Source organism: Pholcus phalangioides, unplaced genomic scaffold (assembly GCF_987345545.1).
Source record: "Pholcus phalangioides strain wild (caught in Gottingen) unplaced genomic scaffold, Ppha-v1.0 ptg000002l_1, whole genome shotgun sequence".
In the NCBI taxonomy this organism is placed as follows: Eukaryota; Metazoa; Arthropoda; class Arachnida; order Araneae; family Pholcidae; genus Pholcus; species Pholcus phalangioides.
The window spans coordinates 11,518,803-11,539,655 of NW_028301595.1; the positions used below are offsets into that span (position 1 = coordinate 11,518,803).

A 20,853-nucleotide genomic window follows, 5' to 3' on the forward strand; every position below is an offset into this window, starting at 1 on the left:
CTTCCAAAGCCTTCGACGGGGTCTTTCACATACACACCATCACCACCCGCTTTGATATTCTACCACCAGTCCTTACTCTTCTCCAGGCTTACACGCACACACACACACACATTCCAAGTATCCTACAGCCAGCGAAAGATACTTGACAGCTAAATGATTGATGACGCCGAACAAGCAGAAAAGATCGCAGGGACGACCCCCATACGCAGCACAGGATAAGAAAAGAACTGGAATATATATATATATATATATATATATATATATATATATATATATATATATATATATATATATATATATATATATATATATATATATATATATATATATATATATATATATATATATATATAAAGAAAAAAACAAGGAGAAGCAGCAGCAGCAACCTCGTGTCCTGGATCGGAAGCCCCCCTCATACAGGAGAAAAAAACATACAGGGAGGAAGGGTGAAATAGAGAGAGACAAAAGCACCAGGAATACATAGAACAGCAGACCCATGGCAGCGAAGTGGTAAGAATATATACAGTGGGTGTGCGTATGTGCGATGGGAAAAAGGAGGTATACCTTGTAAATGTACAGAAAGCTCCCATTCGGCTAAGAACCAAGACAACCCTTTGCTCCATCCATCACGAATGTCGTTTTAAATTAACTCCTGAAGAATGGGGTAGATATATATATATATATATATAGGGTATACCCGGTTTTTTTTCCCAGTGGCGTAGTAGTAGTACTACATTGTGACGTATATGCCGGAATGAGTCCGATGCTCCTGGTATAGGAGACGGAGATGGTGGAGCTAGAAAACGAAGATAAAATTCGACGACGAAAAAGATTGCTAAAAAATATTCGAAAATTTGAAGCAAAAAAACAAAACAAAATTAAGATTGGAAGGAGGAGAAAGAAGTAAGTGGTAATGTATCTACATACATAAGAAATTCAAGCTCACGTTGTGAGGAATTTCTTAAATTTCGAGGCCGTTGTCTCTTGCTTGATGCGACACTATTGCCGTTTTTCCATTAAAAACGTCTTTCTTTTATATATTTATTACAAAAAAAAAAAATAAGTGATGGGTCTTAAAAACTTCTGAGAATTCCTTTTTTAAATTATTTTAAAAAAGAGGATCTTTTAGAATTCCCTTCGTTACGCTACTGGAGAAAAATATATGCGTTTATATATGGAGTATGTTTGATAATTTCTTAAGAACGAAAGATATAAAAAACAAGATCTCAGGCATTATATACTAATGTAAATAAAATTTACCCGTCATACAACTGTTTCCTCAAAGTGCGAGCAGGGCCAGACCATCTTAAGTGTATCGTGGGGGCCCCCGGGGTAAAATGATTTTTCTGAGGGTCACCTGTCAAATTCTCGAAAAATTCAACTAATTTTAATTTTCTTGAGGCTCCCCATGCCGTGCCCGGTTGGGCCCATGCTTTAAGACGGAACTGAGTGTATGTCGCTAACCTTTGTCAGTGGCGTTGTGGTGAGCTGGAGATATTGATATGAGTGCCTATTTAAGGTTTGAAGTGATTCTTTTATATAAGTGAAAATATCTACTAAACTAATACGGGGAGGCGCACATGAGCCATGACTTGGCAAGGAAGCCGCGGGTGACAACGTTTTGGAACCACTGCGTTATACAATCGCCCATGAAGAAGCCACGAAGTTTCTGGTACGGTTGACAATTTGTAGGAGATAATCTGTTTTTATGCCACCGGTGAAGTACTGCTGAGACAACTGACAAAATAGTCGGTATTTGTTTAACACCTTTACGTAAGGCGCCTAAAAAGAAGGGTGTAGTCACCGCCTTCCATCTTTGAACAAAAAAAGAATTTTATTTTGCCTAAAAAAAAAAGACCGCATAACAGCCCGGAATGTATGGATTCGATTTTAACTTCGTCCGTGAAAACCTGCCTTCTCTTTCAAAAAAAAAGTTTTGCTGCTCTAAGTGACGTCTAATTGTTCAAGTAAAAGCAGGATAGAGATCAACGATTGGCTATAGCGATAATACGGACGTCAAGCTAGAGCTTAAAGATACCGGTATCTCTGTTAGCATTTAGGAAATAAAGGGGAGATAGAAGAGCGGAGCAGGTGTGCCTCGGCCATCCTTCCCCAATATAAATTACGTAATACCGTGCATTTCTTTTCTGGGCCGAGATATTTCGCCCTTGCGCTAGAACAGGTTGATGCCGGATCCATGCAAGGCCGTTCTAAAGAGCTTGCGATTGAGAAAAAAAAAATCGGAATAGAACAAATGCAAAACAATAGAACCTCCCCTCGCCCCTCAATGAAAGAAGCCGAAGCCGTTTCGTATATGGGGGCAAATATCTCCGTAGAAGTGTAAAATACCAAGATGAAAGAGGGTCTTTAAAGCTAATAGAAGACGAATTATAAAATTCGGTAATGGGTTTTATTTATAAAAGCATGAATCTAGCTCATAAAATTATTTGTGCTAATTCTTTGGCCAATAATTTTGCGTGCAGCTGTCTCAGCCTGCATGTTTCTTTGAACATTTCCCCTTTAAAAAAATAGTTTCGAATGCCCAATCGATGTACGTTATAACGACCATGCATTATCGCGAACTATCCATTATAACGACTAGTATGATAAGTTCCAAATATTTTCCTAATCATGGTTTTTTTCCCATCCAATAGAAGAAATATACCAATCTAAGGGTCCTTTCACACGGAGCGGATGCAGATACGGGTCCGGAAGAAGCTTTAACTATTAGTACATATGGAGCCTTTCAGACGATGCGGAGTGTGCCCGCAACTTGGAAGTGTTCGTCCGGGTCTGAATGGCGTCCGCATGTGTCAAAACAAAGACCATTCAGTTCAATAAAACATCCGAAATCAGCTTCGCCCCGCCGCATTTTTTGTAAAAGAGTATAATCCGTTTTTGACAACTGATTTTTGAGAATTCGGCACATAAATGCGTACATGCCATTAATTATTACACTTTTATTACTATTTTCTAACTCAAGGCATTTTTATACAAACTGCTTACATGAAAAAATGAATGATAAAAATTTTTTTATCCCTTTTTTTTATCCAAACTTTCGATATAACGACCTTCCAGTATAAGGTGCACTTTCCGTTGAACGATGGAAGGAGCGAGATAGACGAAAAACGAGTATTGATTGTAGAGGGCTTAGGATTTAGGATATACATGCTTAATCCGTGGTCCGAGAGCGAAATGTGGTCCTCAGAATCATCTGATGTGGCCCGCGACCTCAAACCATTTAATTTTGTGAAAATGAACAGTGACACATTACTAGATCGCTTAAGGGATTCGCAGCATATTCACAGATCAATTGACGGCGGCACACTTCCACATCAACAAATGGAAGCACAGCGCATTTACAGATTACTTAGCCCTTTAAGCGGTATTGACGAGATAATTCGCGTCTTTAATAGACCCATTTCAGCACTAAAAATCCCAAACATTTCGTGAAGTTGATTTCTCAATAAAATGTCTTTTCCTATACTTCTTACTTCGCACCTGCTGAAAATCGATACGAAGCCTACTTCATTGAAAAACATATGCAGCCCGCGGCACATTTACAGTTCACTTGAGTGACCTGTGGCACAGTTCCAGAGCAGTTAAGCCATCAGCGGTGCAGATCCACATCCCTTAAATGAACCGCGACACATTTATAGATCATTTAAATGATTCGTGGTGCACAATTCTAGAGCACTTAAGTGACGTACGGTGGTATTCCAGATTACTTACGTGGCCCGTGACACGTTCTCAAACCAATGAAGTAGCCAGCACTCTACTAAAGGTTGGGCACCCTTGTTTTAGGTTATGAGAGGTTCTGATAATAATAAGTTTTATTGAATTGGAAATCTTGTATATATGCAGTGAAGAAAAATCTTTACTAATATAATATATGAGCCCGGTTTGACTTGGGGACCGGACTTTATTGGTCCATACTTCAAGACACGATTGCATTGATTCCAGATATTAAATTAAATTGAATTTTGTTTGAAAAAAATCAAAACATTTACCGGAAAAAAAAAGTTCTGGCTGAGCCGATATGGTTGGTATCGATACACATAAGGAAATATTTTGCAACATTTTACTTTTTTTATTTCTTGTATACCATTGAGGTATCTGGGACGGTACATATGTATGGATATGGTATATGTGTTCCGCGTGCGACATCTGATGAGACAGGAGAATGATGGAAGACTTGGGAAAGTCTCGTTGACATTATTCGCTTTAAGGGACAGACTATACAGGAGAAGGATTTCTTCTCTTGCCCCCCTAAGAAAAAAAAAACTTATCCTGTGCTCCGTATCCTGGTTACTTTTTTTTCTTCCTTCCTTATCCTCCTCACATGTTATCATGTACAACCCACTACAAGACATTCATCTTTTTCCTCCGGGAAAAAAGAAGTAACGTCTAACATCAGCAAAAGATGTGGTTTCGTTTTTCCCGCGAACGCATCAAGATCCGTCACTACGGGCTGAAGAATTCTCCAGGCGAAATGATGTGTCCTTCTCTCTCTCTCTTCCTTTTTTCCTTATTTTATACCTACTTCAAGGAAACACTCACGAGTGAATGTCTTCCAAGGCAGTAAATAGATAAAAATAAAACAACTGGCGCGGGAAAAATATTCGGAGGACAAAAAATGCAGTATTTCGTCGCGTGCAATAGGCAATGCCGCTAGTTTATCCCCCATCCCATGGAGCAATTAACCACCGTTTAACCTCCAAAGAGGGAAAGGGGAGGATTAGGTTTTAAGAGTATAGAAAATCCCTTGCGTTTTTTAAGATGTTTTTCCAAGTACAGAGTAGACAGTTACTGGATGATGGCAACCACTGGAGTTGGAGAAACGTTCACAGGAAAGGGAACTCGTACGTTTTGCCCGAGGAACTGTTAAAAATTAACGACGGCATTTCCTGTTACAGCTTCATCACACATTAACTCCAGCTGTATCAATACACTGCAGTTTACTGACTTTAGTTGAGAATAAAGGTGGTTGCCTCAAGCTTGGTAGGGAAAACATCTTGTTAAATATATTCGTATCCCCGGTTCGAACCTGGGACCTACTACTTCACCAAACACCGACTCTGGCCCATATCGCTATATTGCAATTTGCTGCCATTAGTGAGATGGGTTGGAAGTGAAGGCGCTGTCTATCGGTGGTCGCCTCGAGTTCGTTAGAGAAAATATCTTATCTATATCCTCCCCTGGGTTCGAACCCGGGACCCTGACAACAACCTTCACGATGGCAGACGAACATCTTACCACCATGCCACTCGGGCACGAACCTGGGACGTGTCGCAACCTTCACGGTGGTAGACGAGCATCTTACATTATATATATATAAACGATGCTGACAGTGTTCCCTGGTGGTCACCCTCCCTAGTACTAACCGCGCGGGATGGTGTTTAACTTTGGTGATTGGACGAGAACCGCTGTTTTTAGCATGGTATGGCCGTTGGTCCTTTTCGGGTACTAGTCCTTATTTGTCCTCTTCTATAGCTGAACTGTCTCATTCGGATCAAGAATGAAGCCCAATATGGTATGAAGACAATTTTGTCATGATTTCTAGAAGATGCCATGTGAGGATACAAACAATACACGCTATTGATAAATACGATTTTCTCTTGCTACCAGACTATCGTAGGTTAGAGTTTGCACTCAGAGTTTCCCCAAGTGACGACATCATTGGGATACGTTTGCAGAGTTTTCATGAAGTGTACGATCTTTGAGACTTTTCCGAGATCTCAGCCTCGGCTTGCATCGAACTGAGTAAGACATGATTTGATTAAGGATCATCAAATGGATTTATAATTCAAGAATGGTTTTGTGAGACTTCTTCATATTTTTAGGTGTATATAAGTAGAAATGTGTGTGGTTCCCGATCAAAATATCATAAGAATAAATTTCATCAAGATAAAGAATTATTTTGTTCTGTGGCGAGCGGATACAGAATAGTATTTTATTAATGATGTAGGTCTGCCGTCACATATTCCTTTTTCAATTAAGTACTTTTTTTAAGTTGGTTCGACAACAGAGGCCCCCCAACATTTATTTCATGACTCTCCGCTACCTCAAAAATGATAAGTTCAATCTAAATTCCGAATTTTCACCCACTTTATCCTGCTCTAGGGCACTGATAGCCAGCTTTTTTCTTTCGCTTGCTAACTTCACTACCTGAAGGATTACGCGCGTCCTTCTCCAAACGTATAAATATTCTCGTGTGGTGCTAATTTTTTATCCTTACTTCCACTCAAGACTTCTAGACGTCCCGCATATACCAAAATATTACATTCTCAAAAAGAGACCCCTAGAGAACCAACGTTTATTCTTAAGACGTAACGACTAAATTTTACGCATGGCATGCCTGGAAAAATTTATAACATTTCAATCTATAACTTTTTTTTAAACACTTCAATTCAACACATAATAAATGTACTTTTTTGTCCGATTTATGTTCTTCCATTTTGCGGCACCTACGCTGGTGCTAGTGATTCCAAGACAGTTTTTGAAGGAAATAAACCTTTTAACCCCTCAACGTCGAGTGACGTACTCTGTACGTCGGGCCCGGACTTCACATGCCGTGGAGCGACGTACTGAGTTGGCGACTGCATATCTTATAATTTTTTAATCCATTATATAAAAGTGTTTCTCAACCTTTCTGACCCCAGGGACCAGTAAAATGTCTGAAACAATTCGCCGAACCACTTGCGCCCCGTATTACGGGACATTGTATTTTTAGTGGTTCTGAATTTATTTTTATACATTTGTCCCGTTTTTTCGATGACGCTTATTTAAATTTATAATGTTCACTGAAATCGTTAATAAACAGCGTTTTTAAACTTTGTGATAATTTTGGGTATAAATTCAAATATTCTTCTCACTGTTTTCCTTTAAACTGTTTTCCCATTTGTCAGCAATTTTAACCACAATCACGGAATTTTGCAGACTTATGGCAACGTTTTCAAAGACAATTGGCAACGTCCCGTATTTTACAGTAATCGGGTCATTTGAATATTTTTCCGTCAAATTTTTTACTATGATTTGTAGCAACCTTCACCCGTTACCCCGTTCTTGCAGTAATTACCAAATTTGTCATAAATTTCATTTTTGGGCTGCAAATTAGTTATATCCCGTATTTAGGATCGCAATTTCCCGCATTTTTTCTTGATGAGGTATAATGAACCTAAGTATGAAGGTACAATTTTTATTTGTGAACCAATATGGATATGTTACTATAATATCAATTACAACAATTGATTAATTTTCCATACAGTTGAGAATTGAATCATCAAGTCTGTCTGCGGAACACCTACGTCGTGGACCAGGACCATAGGTTGAGAAACGCTGCATTATACTATTTCACGATCTCTGCATGTTTGGTATCATTCGAAAGAGGAATAAATTGGCTTTGTAACATTATAACTATTATATTATTTTCAGTTTATCATATTTTATTATGAGTGATGAACGTTTTTTACTTAACACGTGGGATCCGAGATATTATTGAAAAGAGCATGTTTTAGGCCGTTTGAGCAAAAACACCCTGTATAATTCAGTTAGTAGTTCTTTGTTACAGCAACGAGACTTATAAATCCGATTTTTGGGCCGTGGTAAAAGAGAAAAAAAAAACAATTTCACCAAAAAATATATATAAATATTTGACATGAATGTCGCTCTCCACTTGTTAATACAAGATATACAGAAGACTGGATGTTGTGAAGATATTTATTATTTGAGATGTTGATTTTTTAAGGAAGGAAAAAACTCTCTGCCTCTACCGGGAGTCGAACCCGGGTCCCTCGAATGTTCAGAGCACTCGTCCGGCATTCGAGGGACCCAGGTTTGACACCCGGTAGAGGCAGAGATGAGTTTTTTCCTTCCTTAAAAAAAAAATTAACATCTCAAATAATAAATATCTTCACAACATCCAGTCTTCCGTATATCTTGTATATAAATATTGTTCTATATCTTGTTATAAACAAGACGTTATTTCAATTCTCAGCCACCTCGTTGGGCATTTTGCCTGTTGTGGCGTTGTATTTGTATTCATAAACATAAAACAATTTTCAAATTAATTCAATGATTAGTTTAAACGCTATAATTTTTTAACTAAATATGTGCTAAAACCGGTGATTCCAATTTAATCTCCTCCGACCTACGAGATGGAATTCATTTAAATCTCCTCCGGGCTCGAGAGGGGGGGGGGGTTGATGGCCTCCAATTGATTCCCATCCATATTTAATCTAGTCAAAAACCGCTCCCACTCAAATAATGCAACAAATACTAACAGGTTTACCACAAAAATGATTCAAAACTCCACTTCTAGTTCCAAAAAGCATTTGATGACCCCGTGATGCCTCAATCAAAAGAAAACCTTAGACACATACACGCACAATGAATAGCGTCTATTGTTCGTGACATCTTCTAAATATCACCGCCAAATAGTCTTCATACCATATCCGACTTCCATTCCAGATTCCGAGTGAGACATTTCAGCTGTGAAAAGAGGGGAAAAAGACAAAATAAAGACAAGGGCTTTTCTTTATTCTCTTAAGCCTAATCCCCTCTCTCTTCTTTACGATCTTTCTTGACTCTATATATAAAATTTCGAGTACTTTAGCCTAAAAAACAAACCGAATGTTTGTATAAACCAAGGATATATTGAAGAAGAAAGAATCTTTAGCTCTCTTAATGCCGGGGAGATTCCTTATTTGAGGAGAAAAAATAATAATAATAGATGGTAAGGAAAAGCTTCAAATTCTTTTATTTATTTTTTGGTTTTAGACTCAGTTTCGAGCCATTTAAGCAACAAGTGGTTTGATGATGACTGAGAACTCAGTTTTTTCTGTGATTTTTTTAAAGAAATGTAACATTTTTTCTTTGAAGATTAAGTTACTAGAGACGTATAACTCTTGAGAAGTTGATTGATGCAATTAGAAGAGTTTTCACCGACTCCTGTGAGTTATTTCACTTTCTCAAAGACTTTTTAATATGTGTCTGTCTCTTGGGAGTTGGATTCCAAAATAATGACTGAAATAGGAAAAAAAAAATAATAACTTAATGCTTACTGTAATTACCGACGGAATCACGAGTGTTTTATTTATTTTATTTTTGGCCGTTGACTGTATTTCTTTTTTCTAGGAGTTTAGAGCTCATTGAAAAACACATTAAATTCTAATTATCTGTTCCTAAATTTTTTCTGCAATATGGATATATTTTTTTTTTCAAGTGTTATTAGCATTTCTGGGCGTTAATGCCGAAAATAGTGTTTTGTCGTTTTTTTCTCCCCTAATTCTATCGATTTGTGAAATTCGAGGAAAAATCTGAAATTATGTGATATTTTTGCGTTGAGTGATGAGTATCTACTATGTGCATTGGAGCTTCGTGTTTCCAATCATCTATACCTGATGAGTTGATGTTGATCAGATCTTTAACCATTTACTTGCGAGCACCTTGTTGCTCACTGAATCAGTGAAAGTGGCTCGACGGTTGCTCCTAATTTTTCACTCGCGAGATATAGATGGTTACCATAATCAGACATGCCGTTCTAGTAGAGTAGAACCTCGATTATCCATGCTTGGATTAACCGGAAAGTGAATTAACCGTTCTCTATCCGTGCTGCTGTTGGTTTTTGTTTTATTCGTTAAGATTTTGTGATGAAAACAAAAATTTTCATTTTGTAGAACCGGAATTCTTCCTTATTTTACAGAACTGCCCCCCCCCCTTCTCAAAACTGAACTCCCACGTCAACGCATTGAAACGGCAGCCCCCAATATGCACACACATAAGAACCGGGCATCGTCCTGGGACGAGCGGCACTTGAAGATTTACAGCTAATTACAGAAATTACGGGAAGTTGGTCGAAATGCATTGCTTTTTTTTGCCACTTAAAGATACGGAATGGTGTAACTTCGGATGCGATCACGTGGTCGCATGGCTCATCGGTTGGACCAGCACCGTTCTTTGTTTGTTAGGTAGTAGTGTTCTACATTAGTAGTTCATCTCGTAGTACATTTTTTAACTATGCAGAATGTCCGACACGAAAAGGATACCCATATTTTTCGGTTATCCGTGATCACCTTCCCGGAAAATCGAGGTTTTACTGCATTTCCGCCATCAGTAAACCCAGTATATTAGTAGTGCATCTATCATTCAAATAAGAGTAACTTTTTGTTATATTTTTTCGCATGAATAATATGAATATATACTGCGGATATAATCATTTCAAACCGGTAAAGTACATAAATGCTACTTTTTTTTTTCCAATTTTGTTATTTTAAATCATTGTTTTTACTCCAGGTGGTTTAACCGTGTTTTTCGATTATACGTGTTCATCTTCCCCCACCATTACCCCGGATAATCGAGGTTCCACTGTTAATTGTTTTTGTAAATTTGAGTTTGAGCTCGTCTAGGAGTTTCCAATATGAATGCTCTTCTGATGATAGACATAGACGGTGCTCTTTTAAGAACTCCTGCCGTAGATTGTATTGTTATCATCTGAATTTTTTCAGAAATCTGAGTTTACTGAAGCTTGGACTTCTGCATAATTTTCTTGGATTGTTTTTCTTTCAATAAACCTACAGCCTTTTACGTATAGAGAGCACATGCTTGAATAACAATTTTAAGACGGTATGCTTCAAGTCATTGAATGGTCATCATTTGCAGACGGAAACATCCAATAAAATTCTTTCAATTACAGTTTTTGGAGTTTGGGCAATGATTCTCGGCTACCCCTTAACCAGTTGGCTTGCTAGTTTGAAAAGTCTTATCGAAAACACACACATTTGAGTTACCCCCTTTAACAAGAAATATTTAAATTAACAAATTTTGTTAAGATAGCAAGCATATGAAGAGTATTTTTGCCATCAATATATATATAAACCCAATATTTTTCGAATTTCTTTGAAGAAATTTCACCCAATTTTAATTTTTTTTCAAAAAATTATCATTTTTTTTTCTAATTTTAAGTCGGCTTGTGGGGGTGGGGAAACAGGCCCCCTGACCCTGAGCACTTTTTTTTTACTTTTTTTTAACTTCAACTTATACGTATAAAAAATACCCCATCTAAATTTTTTAGAGCAGAGATTACTGATCTTTATTCTCTCTTACTCTTTCTCTCTGAGAAGTCGGAATAAAAATAAATTGTTTCAAAAACAATTACCAAAAATTAATTTGGCAAAACCAATGGCAGGCCTATAAATATGAATAGAAGAATCGACATTTTTTCTAAAAAAATAAAGCTTTCTCTTAATTAAACCCTTTCATTCCTTAATAGTTCATTGTCGGAGAATGAACTTGTTATATGCAGAAAAACACGAAATAACTCCGAAACTACGATACTAATTAAAAGTTTTTCCATATTATCCTCATGGCAAGAAAGATAGAAATTTCCAGAGATCAGGAACGCATCCATTCGAATATCTGTGTCATCAGAATGTTCTTAGAATCCAGTATAATTGAAATCACTAAATCTCTCGGGTCACTAAACACTTAGATCGTCATCAAGTCTCTAAAAATCGAGAGACGCATACATACACACACACACACAATACGCTCGAACAGTTCCAAACACGGAAACTAATTCTCAGAATCTTACGAGATTCCACTCGCTTGCGAGAATTTTCTCACTACCATCCGATAAAGGCGTGGAGGGGGCTGTGTGCGTACGCGTGCGTATACATACACATACAATGAAGGACTGCAAACGAACATCTTAAATCGCTTATGACAAGTCAGTGGCAGATGAGAAGTCAGAGATGGCGGGTGGGCTTATAATCAATTTCTCCTTCAGTCCTCCTACGAGTTGCTTCTTCTCTCCACGCGCACTGCGAGTCAACAAGCTGCGAAAAGTTGAGCAGTACACGCCTGTGTGTGTGTATGTGCACCGGTAACTGCATTAAGCACCGAGCGATTTCCAACTGATGCTCTCGTTTTCCTCTCCCCTAATTGCGGGAATTGGTGGGAAAGTTATGCAATGCTTGCGGAACGGAAAGGGTTCTCCTCTCTCTCTCCCGGAGGTGGCGGGGACACATCCTTGAGAAACGGATAAGACACGTAAAAGGATAGGTGGTGGTGGTGGTGATGAAGATGTGAAAAGAGAGAAGAAAATACCATACCAAACCAAAAGTAGCTAGCTGCTGGATTGAGAGAGAGAGAAGAGCTAAAAGTTTTCCACACGAACAGGTCTCCCCGTCCATATTGAAAACTTCATAACATTTTTCACTGAAGCGTAGGTCCTTTTCCTCACGTTATATATAAAAGGCAGGCAAAAGATAAACTAAAATTTGGATGGATGGATTCGAGCATTTATACAAAAGATTCTACCGAGAGAGAAGACGGTAGGTGTGAAAAGAGTGTATGTTCAAATTCCTTACTTTACTTGCTCCATCTTAAATTGCGCCAATGGTTTTCGAGCTTTTCTTGAAGGAAACACGAAAAGTTTTAGGCGAGGGGGGGTGGGGGTTGGAATTTACTCATACCACCATTTACTGGTTTCGAGGGGTTTTCGGAAGATGTATAACGGTAGTACGCAACTCTCTGTATTTTCGATAATCACCCCGAAGGAGTATAAGAGGAGTGTATTTTGGTTTAGCACTTGATTTTCTGACTGCAGGTGATCGCGAAAGCATAAAATGAAGTTTTCACCTTGAATCATTTAAAATCAGAGAGAGAGAGAGAGAGATTGCTCTTTTCTCCTATCGCCTTTTTTATTCTTGCATCTTGTATTTTTGAAGAGATGTTATGGTTGCTTTCGAAGATGAGACTTTCTGCGCTCGAGAATAGAGCTCTAATCCCGCAATTTCTGTTTGTGCGAGACTTCAAGTGCACGTGGCAAGTGCCTGATCCTACAGAAAGCTGGATGAGATGTTGCTGTGGAATTTTCGAGAGAACAAGTGTTTCGGAACTTTTATTAGGAAGAGTTTTTGTTGAAGTTCAGAGCAATTTCGTTGGTGTAGTTGCTTGCGTGATGGTCATGTTTAAGACATTGCAAAAATTGTCATTCGAATTTAGTATGCCTGTAGAATTTGTTGCTCGGAAGATTCGTGGCAACTGTAGGGTCTTAATGGGTGTCTCAAAGGAGCCCAGACCCACAGCTTCAAGTCAAGCTGGGGCGACCAGATAATCAAAGAATATCATTAATTCTATAATAATTTATTACACTCTTTCTACAAAAAATTATTTCACTCCTTCTGGAATAATTTCTTTCAATCGTCATGCAATCATTTCTTTCATTCATTCCGAATTCTTATTAATACTGTAGTAGTTTGTTTCATTAATGCGCTGAATTTTAATTTATAAAAAACAAATAGATTCCTTTATTAGTTCTTAATTTTCATTGATTTAAAAATTATTAATTTTATCAATTCTGAGCAGTCATGAATTCTAGAGTAATTTCTTTCACCAGTTCTGAAATGATTTTTTTCATTAATTCTGAGAAATTATCTTTTTTCATTAATTCTGAAATTACTGCTTTCATCAATTCAGAAATTTTTCCATTAATTCTGAATTTTTATTAATTTTACAGGTAATTTCTTTCATCAATTTAGATGTTATTGCTTTCATCAATTCTGAATTTTTATCAATTAGGGAGTTTATGGTTTCATCAACTCTGTGCTTTCATTAATTTAGAAATTGGTTTATTTCATCAATTTAGAATTTTTCTTCTATTAATTCAGAAATCATTTTTTACATTAACTTAGAAATCATTTTTATTACATAAATTTAAAAAAAATAATGTTCGCATCAATTGTGAATTTTTATTAATTTTTTTCTTATGTGTCCGTGTTTTTCATACGCATATTGTTCATTTCTGAAAATTCCATAATTTTTATGCCTTTTCGCAAATACCGACATTCTCTCCCAAAATAAATTAAATCGGCTCCCTAAAAAAACAAAAAATGTTTTTCTTTGTAGCTCTTTAATACACATAAAACTTGGAAAACACCTTTGGAATAGCTCAAAACTTTCTCAAATTATTCATACATGCGTACTGATTACGAAAAAGGAATGAATGAAATCAATGAGTACTCATAATTCGAAACAATTTTCAGCGATACTCTTTGCATGCTAGTGAATGCAATATTCTGTCATTGTCAACACTTCCAGCCCTTGTAAAAAGTATCTTGAATCTTTTCGGGAATAATTCCCGCACACATTGTGTTATATCAGACATTGATCTCTTAGCAAACGTGCAAAAGACGTTTTATTATGCAGCGTGGACACGCACGTACTGATAAATGACCGAAACAATGACGGTCATTGTTCATAGACGGTCATAGGATATTTTCAACCACTGACCTTTGATTCGGTTTTTATATTATGTACAGGGTGAGGTTATAATTAAAGTTGCGATGCCAAAACTGTATGAAATAAGAACAACTGGTCAGAATGGCTTTAAAATTTGCAGGAATACGCCTAAAGAAAATAGAACTTTGGCGAAGGCGAAAAAAATACTTAAAAATTTACTGATAGGTGACGCTGTACTCACGTATCACGGGAAATTCGCTCGCCGAATGGAAACAATAGTCAGCCGGGGCAAATGACAGTATACTTAACATCGCAAAATTTCGTAATTTATGGGAATGATAAGAATTGTGAATTTTGTTTTCTGACTTAATTTTTGTGGTATTTCCATGGGTTATGAAATTTTAAGCTGTTAATTAAATTTGCTCCAGCTGACTTTCTTTCAAACCGAGCACAACTCAGGTCTCAGCTCCGGCTGACTACACTGCTCAACAATGACTTTGTTCTCAATGATATTTCAGTGGTTTTAGGGTATATTGGAGCTGCTGATTCCTAATCTAGCATTGGCTTTGCCAGACTGGTTCCAGTTTCTGACATAAAGGGAAAATTAAATTTCAATGGTAATACCATAAGAGAGCAGCGTACAAATCACATTGAAACTGTGTGTTGTAATTAAGTAAAGTAAATGATTGACAAATATGTTTCAGTGATTTTAGGAGCACTGATTCCGAATCTAGCATTAGTTTTGCCGAATATTGGCTCTAGTTTTTCGGGATAATGCATACTCTCTACAATGTGATTTGTATGCTGCTTATGCATCGCAATCGAAATTTAATTTCCGCTTTATCTCCAAAACTAGAGCCGATCTGACAGAACCAATACCAGATTCGGAATCAGCGCTCCAGAATGACTCTAAAATCTCTGAAATATATTTGCCAATGATTTACTGTATCTATTTATAACGCACAGTTTCAATGTGGTTTGTGTACTAGTTATGATTATGAACCATTACGATTGAAATTTGATTTTCACTTTATCTCAAAAACTAGAGCCGATCTGACAAAAAAAAATGTCAGATTCGGAATCAGTTGCCCCAATACACCCTAAAACCATTAAAATTTTCTTAAAAACATGGATTATTTTTTTTTGAGCAGTGCTAATTTCCATTCTGCGAGAGAATTTTAAGAGTTTAGCGTCCCCTATGGATGAATTTATTTTTTTTCATTCTCCAAACAAAGTTCCATAGTTTTAAAAGTATTCGTACCAATTTTCGCGTCATTTTGACCTGTGATTCTTATTTTGACCATCTTAAAAAATCACAATTTTAATTATAATTGCCTTGTATTTTTCTTCAGATAAACAGTTTCATGATATTTACAGCACAGAAAGATAAAATATTAGTATGTTAAAAATCTTGTAATTCTACTTCGTTTTGTAAGTTAAATTCGCATGGGTTAGTTATAAAGAGCATCTAACCCTCACACGAATTTCCGTGAAGTGTAAGTGTCAACAAGTCGCACTGCGGTATTTATATTTCACACAGTGGCGTCTTATTGTGTGTGGCCCTATTTGTAAACTTTATTTTGCAATTATTTTTTATATAAAATATGAATTTTCATTTAACTCTGGACTGATTTTTTTTCTGAAATAATTTTTTCATTAATTCTGGAAATATTTTCCATAAATTGTGGAAATATTTTTAATTATGATTCTTTTTTATCATGAATCTACATTAATGGAAATCATTTTTCCTTTAAATATGAATCTACATTGATTCTGAAATTATTTTTTCAATTAATATGAATCTACATTGATTCTGAAATTATTTTTTCAATTAATATGAATCTACATGATTATGAATTTATTTTTCCATCAAATATATGAATATATATTGATTCTGAAAATGTTTCTTTCAATAATTATGAAATCATTTCTCTCATTAATTATGAAATCATTTCTCTCATTAATTATGAAATGTTTTCTAAAAGTGAATTTGACATTACTTCTTCCATCAATTCTAAAATACGTTTTTCCATTGAGTTGTTTTTTCCCCTCTCATGATTTCCGTAAATTCCCTAACTACGTAAGCTTTTTCATCATCGGGCCACCACAAAAAAAAAGCTTCGAACGCCACATGCGGACCACGGCCCATGCGTTAACGACCTCTTAGTGAGAGTATGAACTGAACATTTTCTGCATTAAATACTTTTTAATAACGATTTTAAAGCAAAGAAATACTCTCAAGTGTTTGTGATTTTCTTCATTTTTACGAATAAACACAACATCCATACTTGATGATGATGATTAAATTAAATCCTATACATGGAAGATGTAATTCTTAATAGCATCATTTAACTGAACCAAAAAATAATATCCTACAGAAAATACAAGAAAAGACACATCTTATACTATCAGTATAAGTAACAGCACTTCCTAAATGTGTCATCACCGACACGACAAGCGACACATCCCGTAGAGATAACATAAACATAAAAACGCCAATGGGTCAGCTTGAAAATTTGTTCACACGATCAAGAAACCAATTATTTTTTAGCATAGTAATAACAAAATATGTTTCTGGGTGTGGCCCATATTCCAAAACACGACATGGAACAAATTTCCAAAAAATTTAAGAAAACTGACTAAAAAATCGATTCCTGGAAGCCCATAAAAACAAATTACCATAATCATCAAAGAAACACATTCCTGAGACAGAAAAAAAAACAACATGTTCTCAATATTCGCGAACATAATCCAAAAAAAAATACGTGTAAATTCTTCTATAATTCACGAAGATAATAATAATAAAATAATAGATAAAGATTTTCACCTAAAAATTAAAGAAAAAATAAATAAATATTTATCTTATAATTGTCCTATCGATAATTTTTCCCGTCCTTTTGAGCTAAAACAAAAGCTATAAGGAGAAGCCCTAATAAAGAAATGGCCGGTTTTTAACAAGTCTCTTAATATCTTATATTTTTTCTACCTTTTTTCCCCCCTTTCTATCTACTACTAAGAAACTTAGTAGATGAATGCATGTCAGAAAGTCAAGCAATAGCTTCTCAATCATTTTTCTTCATAAAAGAACTGAAAAAAAAAACCAAACTAGATAAAGCTGAGGCGTATACACATACAAAACTCCTTGACGTTAAGGCTATTGTTTTATCAAAACTCCGCAGTTTTCTAATAAGTAAGTAAAAGGGGGACTTTTCCCTCCTGCAAAACCCCCCCGAAACTAAAAAAAAAGGAACTTTTCTCCTCAAAAATTTCTATTCTTTTCTCTAGCTTCTCTCCTCTTTTATTATCAAAAGCAGAAGAAATATTTATTTTACTTATTTTTTTTATTTTATTTATTTTTTTGCTGCACGGGAAAATTCTAGAAAGTTCCCGAGATAAAACTCTGTTCTTATCTATTTTCAATATAGTGTCAACTGTCAAGCACAAATGTTTTAAAACAAAACACGGATTATTTTTACCTTAAGGCTACTAATTATATGTATATATTAAAAAAAAGAAAAGAAATTATTATGGAGGGAAGTGTTGCTTTTTGGTCTCTTTTCCCCCCCGTATTAATAGTTATCAATTATCAAAATGGCTGCGATGAAGACAAAAGAGCGTTTTCGTTGTGTGAGGATAACAAGAAAAGAAAAAAAAATTTTAGAAAATTTTTGAGGGGAAAAGTTTGTTTTGAGGGAGAAAGAGGGATTTTTATCTTTTGTTTACGCTGTGGCAAGTTTAAGGTTTTATATTATGTACTAAAATGTATAGGGTTTTTCCCTTTTATTGATCCTGCGATTTATTTTTTTAAATACGAATTTATTGAGAATTTATCAAAATGTTTCGAGGATTAAGAATTTTAATCTTTTGATAAAGAATTACTTTTTTTAAAATAATATTACAAAAAAAAGTAGAACTGGATTATGAAATTTTTAATTTTGTTATTCGGACAGGTTTTTACTGAGCCGAAAGCTGTTCTTAGGTTCAACACTGGCCCAGTCCCTATGGGAATTTACCTCGTTATATAGGTACTATTTTCATTTGTGGAAGAGAGATGGCGCCAAGGTGAATCGAAAGCAAATTGATCAAACATTGAGACTTCACTGAAAAGTTTGCGTTTAATTTATCGGTGCGAGATATGGACATTGAAGCCGCTTGGAATAACGCATATTTTGGTGTTTTTTTAACAAAAATTCTAAATTTGAAATATTTGAACTTTTTTCTTAAATAAATTGATTTATTTTGGGCAAATTTCAATGTAATAAAAAAATTTAAACTTTTTTGTTGTGTTTTTTTTAAATAAAAAACGAAATTCATTTTTTTTAAATTAAAAATTTTAACATTTTGTAACAAGAATTTTCACACTTCTTGGAATGTGCTGTATTCACACAAAATAATTTGAAATAATTTCAAAAATTAGAATTCCATTAAGTATTTTTGAGTATCAAATAGTTTGATTTCGTTTAAATTTCTGAAAAAATTGGGAATTTTTAGTACCAAAAAAAGTATAAAGTTCAAGTAATTAAAAAAAATTAAAAAAACAAATTAAAGAAAATGATTTAAAAATTTAAAAAAGTTTAAAATTACAGAACGTCAACATCTTTGATTAGAAATATAAAATTTATACTCCTAAGTCATTTTTCAGAAAACGAAGACTTTCCTATGATTTTTTTGAACTTATAATTCATGGGGAAAAAACCCCATTACTTTTAAGAAAAACTTGATGAAATTTCCTCGAAAAATAAATTCAAATAAATAGTTTCAAGCAGCTTTCCATTGATAGTAATAAACTTTACAAACTTTATAAAATTTTCCTTTCGTAAAGTCAACCGAAAATTTCGCGATTGAAAGTTTTCCCACGTGATTTTATCGGTAAATTTTCACGAAAAGAGTCACACACACACAGAGAGAAAATTTCCCTTTTCATAACATCCACAAATATTCTAATTATTTTATGAAGACTTTCAAGGAAAAGGAATTTCCTAGAAAATTGCAAAAAAAAAGAAGCAAACTTTACCCTCTTTCATTAAATTGTTTCGCGAAAATCAATCACTTGTTTGAAATGACTTCGAGTAGATTCAAATTAACCGAACACACATTACCAGTTGATTCACAACCGCGCGAGATCCTTTTCCTCCGCTTCTCAAGTTTTCAAAATTTCATATCAATTGGTTTGGGAATTTGGGAAAACTAAAAGCGGTAATAAAATATTCAATTTTTAAATGGCCTGTAGGAAATAACTTCTCTTCTTTTTTTTTCTTTTAAATATTTTCCCCGTCTTTTCCATTTAAACTTCGTCCATAGTTCTCATTACTGTCTCCGTGAGTTTGAGGATCCACTAACTGAGTTTAATCCTCAACAGAGATTTGATTGAAAACTCAAACTTTGTGGAAAATTGTGAAATTTCATCTCCAAAGAAATAACTTTAGCATTTAGATATAGAATAATTAATTACCGTAATTTCCGGTAAATAAGCAGCTGAGATGTATAAGCCTCACTAAGAGAAATGACAAAAGAGAAATTTTTTAAGTAGAAATGAAATTTTCGTGTAGCCTCATGTTATTTTTCATTCAAAAACTAAAAAAAAATAACACTAAAATCGAAATAAAATTTGATATTATACGAAAAATTCGTCGTTCGACTTTTTTCTTTAAAATTTTATATTTTACTCGTCGTTATACAGGGTGTCCCATAAATTCGTAAATAGTGTAAAAATTCATAGAGATTGAAGGAATTGGTGCATTTGAATGCGGATTACGAGAAAGTTATTTTCTCACGAATGGGGGAAATTTTTTAGACGGAAAAAAAAAGTTGAGATTTCTGTCGATAGAGGGAAAAGGAAACAGAGTACGGCAGGAGTTAATCTAAACCTGAACCTTTTTTAATCTTTTCTGTGTCCTCAATGTTCGCAAAGCTTTAGCCGATGATTCATGGCTGAGGTAAAACAACTTCATTAATAGAATGTCGACTCATTGAAATCGCTATCATCTAAGTGCCAGTGACAGGGAAATTCAGAAATGAGCCATAAATCGCACACCCTGCATTCTGTAGGAATCCATATTTCTAATGATTTTCTTTCGTGTGACGGGCTCTACCGACATAAATTTGAACTGATTTTGTTTTTTCTGCACCAAAAAAAAGAAATTCTTTCGTGGGAATAACTTTTTTGCAAACCGCATTCAAATAGACCTATTCCTTCAATTTTTACGAATTGTTACACTATTTACAAATTTATAGGACACCCTGTATTATTATGTGGAATAAAATTACTTCGGCGACCGGATTGAAAAACATATAAAGTGGGGAAAAAGAGTCCAATGTATGCTTAAAAAATCAACCAACTTGCATCACGAAAGCTTATCATAGCGTAGATTTGTTTTTCCTTTGATAAATTTAAAAAAAAGTACATTTCAAAATTTCACTCACAGATGACTGTATCGTAAGATAAATTTACATAACGATAGATATAAAACGATAAAAACTACACTCATAATTAATATTTTCATTTTTTTTACATTTGCATCACATAAAACTAACACATTTCAAAGTTGAGCACCCTTGACAGGGTGTCTGGACATCTGTTCGTCCATGGTCCAAAGAAACCATTCCGAGAAT

General features: G+C 35.1%; 1 protein-coding gene across 6 annotated transcripts in view; it reads right to left on the minus strand.

Annotated features, from left to right (window-relative positions):
• The window catches only part of LOC149089415 (dachshund homolog 1-like), a 205,868-nt gene that overhangs the window by 81,620 nt on the left and 103,395 nt on the right, over positions 1–20,853 (minus strand). For 3 of the 6 annotated variants that reach the window (XM_089238348.1, XM_089238337.1, XM_089238335.1), the window contains one exon: positions 19,694–19,735. The exons of the other annotated variants lie outside the window; for them this stretch is intronic. In XM_089238348.1, coding sequence (XP_089094474.1) covers positions 19,694–19,735 — 42 coding nt within the window. The remainder of the gene's footprint in view (positions 1–19,693; positions 19,736–20,853) is intronic. 6 annotated transcript variants of the gene reach the window in all.